General features: G+C 39.0%; 1 protein-coding gene across 1 annotated transcript in view; it reads right to left on the minus strand.

The window, feature by feature from the left end:
* The window catches only part of SPEN (spen family transcriptional repressor), a 68,652-nt gene that overhangs the window by 19,840 nt on the left and 34,606 nt on the right, over window positions 1–14,206 (minus strand). Inside the window, exons 3-7 of the mRNA XM_011939944.1 lie at window positions 11,263–11,423; window positions 9,785–9,985; window positions 4,841–4,992; window positions 1,785–1,910; window positions 1,315–1,428 (exon numbers count right to left, since the gene is read on the minus strand). Coding sequence (XP_011795334.1) covers window positions 1,315–1,428; window positions 1,785–1,910; window positions 4,841–4,992; window positions 9,785–9,985; window positions 11,263–11,423 — 754 coding nt within the window. The remainder of the gene's footprint in view (window positions 1–1,314; window positions 1,429–1,784; window positions 1,911–4,840; window positions 4,993–9,784; window positions 9,986–11,262; window positions 11,424–14,206) is intronic.

Consider the following 14,206-nt stretch of genomic DNA (forward strand, 5'->3'; position numbering starts at 1 on the left):
CAGGAGAATGGTGTAAACCCGGGAGGCAGAGCTTGCAATGAGCTGAGAACCGGCCACTGCACTCCAGCCTGGGCGGCAGAGCAAGACTCTGTCTCAGAAAAAAAAAAAAAAAAGTGTGATGCACATTGTAGTGAATACAAAATGAAAATGTGCAGAGACGGTTTAGAATCATAGATATGGCTTGAGATATTATGCCTTTGTTTTTCTGTATTTTACTTTGTTTTCTATGTTTACAAACCACTATATTGTATTTCAGTAAAGCATTCGTCTTGTTTTGGCTGAAAACAAAAAAGCAAAGCCAACAACAACAAAAAACACCCTTGAAAGGAAGGAAAAATTAAGAATAACAAAGATTTTCTGTGAATTTTGGCTACAAGTAGCACAACTGTCAACGCTGTGGATTTTTTTATACAGGGAATCTTTTAAGATGTGTATTTTTCTAAACAACAAAACCTACATTTAAAGTCTTTTCTGCCAGGAATGGTGGCTGTAATCCCAGCACTTTGGGAGGCCGAGGCAGGTAGATCACTTGAGGTCAGGAGTTTGAGTCCAGCCTGGCCAACATGGCAAAACCCCATCTCTACTAAAAATTACAAAATTAGCCAGGCGTGGTGGTACACACCTGTAATCTCAGCTATTCAAGAGGCTGAGGCTAGAGAATCGCTTGAACCTGGGAGGCAGAGTTTGCAATGAGCTGAGATCCCACTGCTGCACTCTAGCCTGGGTGATAGAGTGAGACTCTGACTCAATTAAAAAAATAATTAATTTTTTTAAAAAAGTATTGTCAAGGCTATACAATATACCTACCACAGAGTAAACACAGTTTTAAGGAACCGAAGCTTTATCTCCACACACTGAATTGGGTCTACAGACCCTTTTCCTGTTGCTTATGGATGTATTACATAAAAAACATAGGTTAGATGAATATTCTGTTGTGTGAACTTCCACTCATTTAAAAAAGTCTAATTACCTATTTAGTGTAAATGTGAACAACTATATAATCAGACTATCTAATTTTCATGTAAGATAAAATTATAAAAATCCCTAAGCAATATTTCTATTTCATTCTATTTAACTATACTATGAGAATAGTTTCAAAATTAATCACCTTGGCTGGTTCAAAATAGTTTTTCAAAATACTCATAACTTAAGGCAACAGATGCAAATGCCCTTACTGACCAAATCTTAGCAAACATAATTTCAATGTGCTAGTTATTAAAGAAAAAGGCAATGCTAGCAATTGAGACTGAAGGGAGAGAATACCAAGACGAGGGAGTCAGAAGTCTGAACCACACACCAAAACCTCCCGCCTACCTTTACCACAGGCCCGTATCGGCAGAAATGTCGTGTTAAATACTGATCTGACACGTTCGAAGAAAGCCCATCTAGCCACACGCAGTTTGTAGGCATGCTCTTTCCAAAACCCAGCTGAATATAAAAAGCAAAATTTCTATTAGTAAACTTCACATTTACTGTTCAACTACAGAATTCTGAGAAAACTGGTTTTCTATAGGAATCTTATCAAATCAACATCTCAAGTGGGAACCATCTGGTTAAAATTAAATTGAAATTTACAAAAAAGCAATCCTGCCTGGCTAATCAAGTATTAATCAGATTATAGTACATAATAGGATAGGAATGCAAAGAAGTATATCCCTTTTATGGTTATCTGTCTTACTGGGATCTTAAATACTAAGGCATATGCAAAAAAAAAAAAAAACCCTTCAAATCTTAAAAAACAAAGCAAATCATAACAGCACAATAATTTATGTAAATTCATTTACCTTGAGGCGATTATTTCCAAGATATTCCCCATCCATCTTCTTAATAGCTTTACAAACGCTAGCAATATCACAATATTGCAGAAACGCATACTGAGGAACTCCATTTACTTTCTTAATGTCAATATCCTGAAAAAAAACAATGAATACGACCTAGCAATATGTCCAAGAAAATAAATTAGAATGAATCAAGTCCATATAGGGTATTTATTTCTCAAAAAAGTCACATTCTCAATCATCATTTACTTAGTTAAAAAAAATTGTACACCTTAATACAATGGTAAGTTAGTAGTCTGCTGTAAAACACATAGCATTTGTTGTCACAAACCATGAAATCCTTCCCATGTGAAGCTCTCTGCAGAGGAACAACAGCATTGCAATTCAAAATTCGAAATTTAAAATCCCTATTAACAGCATTAAGAGAAACTTAATGATAATAAAGAAAAGGCAGGCTATTTAATGAAGTCCTAAGAAACAATTCCCTTCTGCAATACCTAAATTATTAGGGGCCAGGCCATTTAAAATAATGATATCTGGGTGGGCACAGTGGCTCACGCCTGTAACCCCAGCACTCTGGGAGGCAGAGGCGGGCAGATCACTTGAGGTCAGGAGTTCAACACCCACCTGGCCATCACGGTGAAACCCTGTCTCTACTAAAAATACAAAAATTAGCCAGGCATGATGGCACGTGCCTGTAATCCCAGCTATCCTAAAGGCTGAGGCAGGAGAATCGCTTGAACCTGGGAGGCAGAGGTTGCAGTGAACCAAGATCGCACCATTGTACAGGTGAAAAAAGTAAAACTCTGTCTCAAAAATAAACAAATAAAATACGATATCTGAGAAGATTAATACATCTTTGTTCTTTAACCTTTAAAATTAAAAGACAAATAAATAAATAACAGATAACTGTCTAAAGACAAAAGGAGCTGGAGCCCACATAGGCTACTGAATTCCACACCACCCATCTAGGTAGGCAGTAGAACTGCAATTAAGAGTATATGCTACTCCCACAAAACCAAAAGAATTTGGCAAATCAAAATAATTGAAAATGAGGTCATCCATTTCTCCATCAGCCAGTTGGGGTGAGGCTGACATACCTATCAAGGACAATAAAACTAACTACCAGGGCTTCCAGTGCTTTGATGAAACCTCAGATGTGTGAGTTTCTGGCCAAGAATCTGTAATATCATATTGTTGGAGCATTAATTGGGGGTTGCGGTTCTCTATAAGTTTGCTGTGGCTGAACCAAGAAAGAAGGCATGTGCAGATTTCTACAGAAGTTACGATTCTATGAAAGATTTTGAGGAGATAAGAAAGGCTGGTATCTTACAAAATGATATATCCCAGCCCGGGCGTGGTGGCTCACACATGTAATCCCACCACTTTAGGAGGCCAAGCCAGGCAGCTCACCTGAGGTCAGGAGTTCAAGACCAGTCTGGCCAACATGGTGAAACCCCATCTCTACTGAAAAATACAAAAATTAGGCCGGGTGTGGTGGCTCACACCTGTAATCGCAGCACTTTGGAAGGCCAAGGCGGTGGGATCACCTGAGGTCAGGAGTTCGAGACCAGCCTGACTAATATGGTGAAACCTCATCTCTACAAAAAATACAAAATATTAGCCAGGTGTGGTGGCGTGCACCTGTAATCCCAGCTACTCCAGAGGCTGAGACAGGAGAATTGCTTGAACCCGGGAGGCGGAGTTTGCAGTGAACCAAAATCGTGCTATTGCACTTCAGCCTGGGCAACAAAAGCCAAATTCTGTCTCCAAAAAAAAAAAAGCAAAAATTAGCTGGGCGTGGTGGTGGGTGCCTGTAATCCCAGCTACTCAGGAGACTGAGGCAGGAGAATCGCTTGAACCCAGGAGGTAGAGGTTGCAGTGAGCCAAGATCGCGCCACTGCACTCCAGCCTGGGTTACAAGAGTGAAACTCTGTCTAAAAAAATAATAATAGTATATCCCAAGATTACAAAGCTGTGACCAAAATATTTTCATTTTTAAACTGACTCCAATTTTGAGTCATAAAGGAACAGAAAACTTCTTGTACCCCTTAATCTAACAATGACTTGCATAATATAATAAGTGATTCAAATTAAAACTTCCTAATAGAACTGAACTGCTAACAGACGACATCCATATTCTAGCAATCCCCAAGGTATTTCTGATGTTCACTGTGATCACAAAACAATCATACGCTAAATTGCTGCTTCTGTTTTTGGAGACAGGGTCTCACTCTGCCACCCAGGCTGGAGTACAGTGGCGTGATCTCGGCTCACCGCAGCCTCTGCTTTCTGGGCGCAAGTGGTTCTCCAAGTCTCAGCCTCCTGAGTAGCTGGGACTACTGAAGCAAGCCACCAACACCCAGCTAATTTTTGTATTTTTGTAGAGACAGGGTCTCACCATGTTGCCCAGGCTGGTCTTAAAGTTCTGAGCTCAAAGTGATCTGCCTACCTCACCCTCCCAAAGTGCTGGGATTATAGGCATGAGCCACCATGCTCAGCCTGCTGCTTCATTTTTACAAACATTTTTCTCTTCCAGATTTTCCTTTCAATCCACAGGACTAGAGATGGCATTAAAACAGAACCCAAAGAACAAAGATAAAAATTGGGTAAGAACCAGCCTGGGCAACATGGCAAAACACCACCTCTACAAATAAACACGAAAATTAGCTGGGCATGGTGGGACACGTCTGTAAGTCCCAGCTACTCAGGAGACTGAGAGATGGGAGGATTGCTTGAGCCCAGGAAGTTGAGGCTGCCGTGAGTCGTAATCATGACACTGCACTCCAGGCTGGGAGATAGAGTGATACTCTGTCTCAAAAAAAAAAAGAGAGAAATAAGAAAATATATATGTGTAAACAAAGGACATATATTACATTTTTACACACATATACAGAACCATACCCAATGGGTTTCTCTGGATTATCTTTTAGCAAGAGCTAAAAGCACACAGCAATATTCATTACACCATTAAACATCACCTTTCCAAATATAATCTGTACTATATGCTTTATGTGTTATGACAAAGACCTAAAATTGTTTTCATAGTAAAAGCAACATACCACAATTTCTCCAAAGCGTTGGAAGATGTTGCGAAGGTCATGGTAAGTAGTGGTTTTTTCAAGGTTGCCAATAAAGAGAGTTCTTGTTGCTTTGGGGTGAAATTCATCTATCCTTTCATCCAAGGGGCGAAATTCATTTTCACTTTCCGTTTCTGTAAGCAGAATAGGGGCCGAGTAAAAAGAAAAGAGAGTATTTTAATGCATATTTATATATCATGGAAAAAATCTACATTTAAAAAAAAAAATGTCTGAAATAATAGGCTTGAATACTCACACAAATTGAAATACCATAAAAACCTTCAGAAATAGCCACCCCTTATTAACTCTAAAGCAAAAAAGGAATACAAAGGCTAAAGAAACATTAAAAAAAAATTAAGGCTAAAGTAACACTTTGTTTAACCTTTAAAATTAAAAAATAAACTGATTTAAATCTGCTAAATTAGCTGGGAATGGTGGCTCACGCCTGTAATTCCAGCACTTTAAGATGCCAAGGTGGGAAGATCGCTTGAGCCCCCAAGTTTGAGACTAGCCTGGGCAACATGTTGAAACCCCATCTCTACCAAAAAAAAAAAAAATTAGCCAGGTATGGTGGCGCACGACCTGTATTCTCAGCTACTTGGGAGGCTGAGGTGGGAGAATAGCATGAGCATGAGAAGTCGAGGCTGCAGTGAACTGTGATCATGCTACTGCACTCTAGCCTGGGTGATGGGAATGAGAGAACCTGTCTCAAAAATAAAATAGAAAAAATAAAACAGATATCTTTGCTAAAGTGATCTGTTGTTGTTTTTGGGACAGAGTCTCGCTCTGCCACCCAGACTGGAGTGTACTGGCACGATCATGGCTCACTGGAGCCTCAACCTCCCAGGCTCAAGCAATCCTCCAACCTCAGCCTCCTAAGTAGTTGGGACCACCGGTGCATGCCACCATGCCTAGCTAGTTTTTTCCCCCCCACGCCATAGAGATAAGGACTCACTTTGTTGCCCAGGCTGGTCTCAAGCAATCCTCCTGCCTCAGCCTCCCAAAGTGCTGGGATTACAGGCGTGAGCCACTGCACTTGGCCTGATTTGTTTTAAAAGTAATCACTGACACGGAAATAGATTTTAAACCCCAGCAAAAATGGTAATTAATTATTTGAGCCTAATCCTAATTTCCAAAATTACATAGCAGGCTCTCAATTTGGAGTATAAAACTACACTCTGAAATAGATATAAAAACTCAGCTGAAAATAGTCCACCTTCATTGTTTGTTTAATTTCATTTACTTTTCAACATTTTACAAGATATTTAGCATTTCGCCCCTCTCATACTAACACAATAAATCAACTGTCTAAATGCAGAAATTGTAGATATAAGAGGAACTATGAAAACTGATTAAAGCAGTATGTTTTAAATATCTTTTGATATTGCATTGTCCCCAATGACAAACAGAAAGAGGTTAAGTGATTGTTACGACTTCTTTCCTTTTTTTTTTTTTTTGAGATGGAGTTTCGTTCTTGTTGCCCAGGCTGGAGTGCAGTGGAGCAATCTCTGCCTCCTGGATTCAAGCAATTCTCCTGCCTCAGCCTTCCAAGTAGCTGGGATTACAGGCACCCGCCACCACGCCTAGCTAATTTTTTGTATTTTTAGTAGAGACAGGGTTTCACTATGCCTCAGGTGATCCACCCACGTCGGCCTCCCAAAGTGCTGGGATTACAGGTGAGACACCACATCTGGCCTCTATTTTTTATGATCAAAAACCCTGGCTTAACTTCTAATTTATCATAGCCTTTCTCTGAACCTCCATTTATAAACTTGGTCTAAGGCAGGAACACTCAAGGTTTTGCAGATAACAATTATAGGAAACTACTGTGTGTTCTTTTTTCTTAATGTAAAACAAAGCCATCCAAAAAATTAATATTTAATCAACTTTACTGAAATGAAGCATTTAGGGTCAGCCATCGAACATTACTGATAATGTCAACCACACTGGTATTTTTAAAAACTCAATTTCAGGGACCTTGAGTTAAGTCAGAATACATCTCACTTCTGAGTCCAGACTGATGGCTCCAATGGTAGCTCAATTAATCTTACCACTTTCATCAATCGGACTATGATGTACTTTCACAAACTCAGGTGGACCCAGAAACTGCCCAGGGCTCATAATAGTTGTCGCCATACATTCTGCACATGTCAAAGGAATATATCTCATTTTAAGCTCAATTTGGTCTTAAACGTGGGCAGACATTTAAGAATATTTCAAAAAATTCAGATAGAATATTGAGGTTTGTGCTCTGAAAGGCAGAATCACAAGAGGAAAGCATGATTTGCAACTATTAAAATCTGTAACGGCTTCATTCCCACCAAATGGCCTGGTACATTTACTTTCTTTCTTTCTCCCCCTTGGAGACAGAGTCTTGCTCTGTTGCACAGGCTGGAGTGCAGTGGTGGGATCATAGCTTACTGCAGCCTCAAACTCCTGGGCTTAAGCAATCCTCCCACCTCAGCCTCCCAAGTATCTGGGACTACAGGGCCTGATTTTTTATTTTTTGTAGAGATGGGGTCTCACTTTGTGGCCCAGGCTCATCTCAAACTCCTGGGCTCAAGCGATCCTCCCACCTCAGCCTCCCACAGTGTTTACAGGCATGAGCTTGGTCAGGCATGATGGCTCATGCCTAGAATCCTAGCACTTTGGGAGGCCAAGGCAGGAGGATCACTTGAGCCCAGGAGGCCGAGGTTTTGGTGAGCCATGATTATGACACTACACTCCAGCCTGGGTGGCAACAGAGAGTAAGACCTTGACTCCAATCAATCAGTCAATCAATCAAAGTGTGAGCCACCATGCTCAGCAGTAAATTTTCAAGATCGGAAATTCAGTTAGCAAAAAAACAAAAAGTTTTTCACGTGTAGTCCACTTAATCTTCACAACCAGTCAAAGTCTTAATGTCCACACACATTTGGGAAAAAATTTCTTGAACCTGTAATTTCACGTTTAGGGGACTGTAATGCAATGTATGGGAAAAGAAATCTTAGAGGCCACCAAGGGGTCTGTATGCAAAGTTAGGTTTCTTGGATTTGGATTTTTGAAAATAATCCTTGACCTAAGCAATCAGCTTAATACATTTCAATATAATATTCATGATTTAACCATCTGACAGCATAATTCCAACTAAGTCTCTATACTCAAAATTCAACTGTTTTCACATATCCCATTTAACTGGTATTTAATGTTGTGCTATCTGGGAAAATTATTTAGCTTTTCTTATGTTTGAACCAACCAAACTTCTCAAAATTTTCACTGGCAAGTAGGTAAATCCTACTTCCTAGGTGCTAAATATCTAGGTTAAAAGCTTTTTACAGTAAAAATCTCAAGCTAGCCCTACCATCTAGAGATAAAAGTTACATACTGAATGCCCTGGATGAGATCTTCCTTACTTAATAATTATAAATTATAATTGGCTCTAGAAATGTATATAGATCATATGACATTCTAAATGTTTCTCAAGCAGTTCTGACCTGTTCCAAATGTGTTAAATTTTAAAGAACTCATGGAGTTGCTCTTAGCTTAGTAAAATTTAGGGCAGTCCATCTCAAACTTGATGCAAGAAGGTCTGTGAAGGCTTAACCTATTATCCTTTGAATTGTTATGTTTCATGGTAACATCAGAGTGACCATTTTGCAGTGATCACCCTAAAAATTCCATGCCAGTTTTACTATGCAAATAATATATTTGTGCATCTTCATCAGGGGAACTACATTTTTTTTCTTTTTAATTGTCTAATAAATGAATTCTGAGAATATTCATATTTATCCTGTAACAGGCCATGTTTACCTTACAAATTCCACTTAAAAGTCTTAAAGTTCAATTGTCTCAGCTTCATAAGGTGACCATACATTTTTTATGCTTCTATTGATTCCTTTACAAATTTACTCACAAGTTCTCTTAAATCAGGGGTTCCTAAACTTAAGTGTGTAAATTCTGAATCAGTAAGCTGGAGCAGAGTTAGAGTCTGCATTTTTAAACAAGTACTGCAGACGCTCCTGAAACAGGAGAAATGCCGATGCAAGCCATGTGTGAGATTTCCTGCCTTACAACAGGTTTCACAGGTAGGTTTAAGATAATAAAATGTTCCCTGGAAATTCTCAGCGGGTTGCACTGATAAGGCTTATTCCTGTTACTCTGTCTTCAAGGTCATGCAAGCTGGAAAAACAGACCCAATTTGTATTTGGCATAATAGAAATAAAATTGGTCTAACAAGTCCCTCACATCAATATTAAGAGGTAGTTTGCCTTCTTTTTTCTTTTTACTTTATTTATTTATTGAGACGCAATGCTGCTCTGTCGCCCAGGCTGGAGTACAGTGATGTGATCTCAGCTCACTACAACCTCCACTTCCCAGGTTCACACAATTCTCCTGCCTCAGTCTCCCAAGTAGCTGGGATTACAGGTGTGCGCCACCATGCCCAGCTAATTTTTGTATTTCTAGTAGAAACAGGGTTTCACCATGTTGGCCAGGCTGGTCTTGAACTCCTGACCTCAGATGATCCAGTCTCCAAAGTGCTGGGATTACAGGCATGAGCCACCGCGCCCAGCCAGAAGTAGTTTCCTTTCTAATTCAGGGTAATTCTGTTGTCACACTCCTAGAAGCTACCTCCTAGTTTTGATAAATTCAATCCTTTTGGGAAGGCTGGACTTATTAAAGGTCTACAGTTCTGCCTTTCAGACTCTTAACAGTTACCAAGTCTCCATTATAGCAACAGAAAAATCTATCCTCCCTAACCAAAACAATGCTTTTTATTAAGTTTAACAATAAATAGAATCATCTTTTAAAACAGAAGACAATGGAAACATGTCAATAAATAAAGTCAGAATAGTGTCCTCATTCAGGATCATATGCTGCCTTCTCATACACTGCAACACAAACAGTGTGTATGATGTGTAACTCAAACTCAGCCTGCTTGTGTCTTACCTGGACCTACCCATGCTGTTACTTCAATCTGCATGCCAAAGAAAAGTTTTCCTTTTGATGCAGTCAAGGCTTTTTCTTGGTCCTCTTGCTGACGAAAGAATACCAGACCATACCTCTCTTCTGAAGTTCCATGTATCTGCACTGAAGTTACTTTTCCAAATTTCTTAAATTCATGGAAAAGGCCATCTTTAAGGCTTGTATCTAAATTCCCAAACAGAACCGAGTTATTAATTCTTCTAATTTGATTATAACTCAATAAGCAACCTACTAAATCTTTAGCCTGATTTTCTCATTTTTTTGTTCATGTCAGATAAGTAATATGCCAATGTCATAACAAGGTTTGAAGGAGGTACACCGCACACGGCATGAAAACCCAATAATCATGCTTATGAACCACAAATGGATCTAGCCTGAGATGTGACTTAAATTTTATTGTCATTAAAACATTACTTTTTCAAACAAGCTCCAAAAACATATTTTGGAGATTATTGTACAAGTCTGAAAATAAACTAAGTGTTAGATGATAGTATTGGTTATTTGTTAGGTAAGAATGATACTGTGGTTATCCAGAAAAATGCCCTTATATATTATAGATATATACATAAATATATATCTGTAAGTGGGTATGAAATAAAACAACATCAAGGATTCACCCTAAAGGTAAAAAAAAAAAAAAAAAAAGTACGAAAGCAGGAAGACAGGAAACAGATAAAGCAAAAACGGCAAAATGATGATTTCTGAATCTTGGATATAAGGGGAGTTCATTTTGCTATTCCTTCTACTTTGGGGTATGTTTCATAATAAAAATTTTATATATATATTCATAAAGTGTTAAAGACTTGAAATGGAAAGGCATCTTTCTATCTTTCTAAGGATCATCTCAATGATAAAATTGTGTGTGAGACACAATTTTAATATCCTTTACAGATGAATCATACCATCTGGGGGTCTTGTGTTAATTTGCTTTATCAGAAATATAAAAGGTGTATAGAAAGGCAAGCCAATTTTACTCCCTTGTCCATTTCTAAATTACCAAGTACTCTAAATTAAAAGCTCATCAACACTGATGTCTCAATAACTCTATTCACAAACCTGATACATAAGTTTTTAGGCTATTTTAATACATAATTTAAGCAATCACTAAAATACACTTAGCTAAGAAATACTTAATTTGGTCTTTGTTGGTATGACTATATACTAACAGTTTTAACTTGTTTACATGCTCAACATGACTAATGTAGGAGTAACAGTATATTATGGTCAGCTGTCAATCAAAAATATTATGAGTAAAGGAGAGACCACAGAATAGCTTAAGCAGACTTTTCCATTATTCATGGGTTTCCTCATTTAAAACGTTAATATTTTGAAATGGGTTTTCCATCACAATTTTATGTCCAAAGTTATTTCAATGCAATGCAGTATTATACCTCATTCCTCAGTGGTAGCACAGAGGAAAGGACATTCACACAAAATTTTACCTGTAGAGCGTACTGGAAGATTCTGGACCTTGATCCCAAAACTTTTACGGGGCTCATCTTTTTCCAGAGATGAAAGCAACTGCGAAGTGGGTGCTGGGACTGCTGCAGACTGAACTGATCGAGCTGGAGAATCATCACTTGAACTACTGCTGGAATCACTGCTGCAAAAAGGCAACAACAACAACAAACTTCAGTGAAAAGACAAACAGAAAATGAGCAGCATTAGAAAACTACTTAAAATAACTAACAGGTCTAAACTTTCGGGCTGGAATTTCTGGAGGCCCTGCATTCTACACATCTATCTCATACTCTACCTTCAGAGGTGGCAGAAGACGATAAACATACAGGAGCACAAAAGTATAATCTTCATTTACCACCACGTACCACCAATGCAAGTGTTGCATTCTATTAATAATGTGAACAAATTTTTTCAAATGAAGTAAGACTAGTGAATTCAATTCACTTAGTGTAATAATAATAGTAAGTATACGGGTTTGGGATTCAGAGGTCTAGATTCAAATCTTGGATCAGACATATAGCACGTGTAAGTGGACAAATCACTTAACACCTTTGAAATAGGTTTCCTATCATAATTTTATGCCCAAAGTTACTGCATGGAACACAGGACTCTCAGCCAACATAATAAAACTAAATGAAAATAGTATTTCTAAAATTTCATCATACCCAATTTCCCCCAATATCAAATGTGTAAAATGAAAATAATCATTAATAGTACCTATATCACAGGGTTAAGAAATAAAACAGTCGGGGCGCAGTGGCTCACGCCTGTAATCCCAGCACTTTGGGAGGCCGAGGCAGGTGAGGTCAAGAAATTGAGATCATCCTTGCCAACATGGTGAAAACCCGTCTCTACTAAAAATATAAAAATTAGGTGGGTGTGGTGGCGTGCACCTGCAGTCCCAGCCACTCGGGATCGTGCCACTGCACTCCAGTCTGGGTGACAGAGCAAGACTCCGTCTTCAAAAAAAAAAAGAATTAAATAAAACAACGCACGAGTTTACAGAGTTTGGAATATGACAGGTATCCAATAAATAAAACAGAGCTAGATGTGGTGGCTCACGCCTATGATCCCAGCACTTTGGGAGGCAGAAGCGGGAGGATCGCTCAAAGCCAGGAGTTTGAGACCAGCCTGGGTAACAGAGTCAGGCCTTGTTTTTAAAACAAACAAATAAACAAAGCAGTACTGCTCAGTTACTATTAGTAGTAGTAGTAGCACTACTACCTCATGGGTAATTTTTAGGAAAACAATACCCAAAATAATTTTCCAGGTAGATGCAATTTTTAAATTACTGAAGGACTAATGAATAAATATTATGTAAGTTACTAGAGTCATGTTACTTTAGGCTTTCTTCACTGTGGATAACATGGAAAAGTGACAGTAAATGAAACTAATCTCTTCAGTTTAATAAAATCCTCAAACAGAAAGATAGTCAACTGAAGGACAAGAAGGAAATGCTACTTACACAGTCAAATTAAGAAAAAAATGTATTTAAATAAGTTTATTATGCCTTACTTCTCAATGCAAGTTCATAGAAAAAAGTTTATTATGCCTAAGACCTATGTGAGAAACATAAAATTCTCCTTTCAGTACTGGACATGCAAGACTCTTGTGGCTTGCTTTTATGGCATTCTCAAATAGGTTAATAAAAAGTTATTTACAGATTTTACTATCTTTCTGAAATTTTGCTTCATATTCTCCTCCATGTTATAAAGCCCTCACCTTTCAAGCAAATCATTTTGAGTGGTGAATCCATCTTAAGCACACTAGCTGCAGGACAAGACCCAGGGTAGTTTCTGTCTTCGCACTAGAACTACAGCTCTCATATTCAGGACAATCACTAATCCATCCAGACAAATGAGTCCAAATCTAGGTTGAAAAAAATTTGCTACAGCCCTTTTTTTTCTTTTGAGACAGAGTCAGGCTGGAGTGCAGTGGTGTGATCGTGGCTCACTGCAACCTCCACCTCTCGGGTTCAAGTGATTCTCATACCTCAACCTCCCGAGTAGCTGGAATTACAGGCATGCACCACCATGCCCAGCTATTTTTTGTATTTTTAGTGGAGATGGGGTTTCTCCATGTTGCCCAAGTTGGTCTCGAACTCCTGACCTCAAGTGATCCCCCCACCTCGGCCTCCCAATGTGCTGGGAAACACAGGCGTGAGCCAACGTATCCAGCTGCTACAGCATTTTTTAAAAGCTAAATAAATCCTATGTTTTCTTATAGAAAACTAAAGATGTTTCTAGAAAACTAATAATTTACACAACATTTTTAGCTCTCACATGTTACAGCAATAGATGAAAACTTGACTGAGTGCAGTGGCTTAGTTCCTGTAATCCTACCACTTTGAGAGGCCAAGGCAGGAGGACTGCTTGAGGCCAGCAGTTCAAAACCAGCCTGGTCAACATAGCAACACCCCATCCCTAAAGAAGAAAAATTAAAAAATTAGCTGGGCATGGTGGCACGTACCTGTAATCCCAGCTACTTGGGAGGCTGAGGCAGAGGATCACATGAGCCTAGGAGTTTGAGGTTGCAGTGAGCCATGGTCACACCACTGCACTCCAGCCTAGGCAACAGAGTGAGACCCTGTCTCAAAAAAAAAAAAGATGAAAACATGCCAGGTGCAGTGGCTCACGTCTGTAATCCCAGCACTCTGGGAGGCCAACGCAGATGAATCACTTGCGGTTAGGAGTTCGAGGCTAGCCTGGCCAACATGGTGAAACCTCATCTCTACTAGAAATACAAAAATTAGCCGGGCTTTGGTGGCACATGCCTGTAATTCAAGCTACTAGGGAGGCTGAGGCATGAGAATCACTTGAACCAGGGAGGCAGAGGCTGCATTAAACCCTGATTGCGCCACCGCACTCCAGCCTGGGCGACAGAGTGAGACTGTCTCAAAAAAAAAAAAAAAAAAAAAAAAAAAAA

This window comes from Colobus angolensis, unplaced genomic scaffold (genome assembly GCF_000951035.1).
Source record: "Colobus angolensis palliatus isolate OR3802 unplaced genomic scaffold, Cang.pa_1.0 Scaffold185, whole genome shotgun sequence".
NCBI lineage: Eukaryota > Metazoa > Chordata > Mammalia > Primates > Cercopithecidae > Colobus > Colobus angolensis.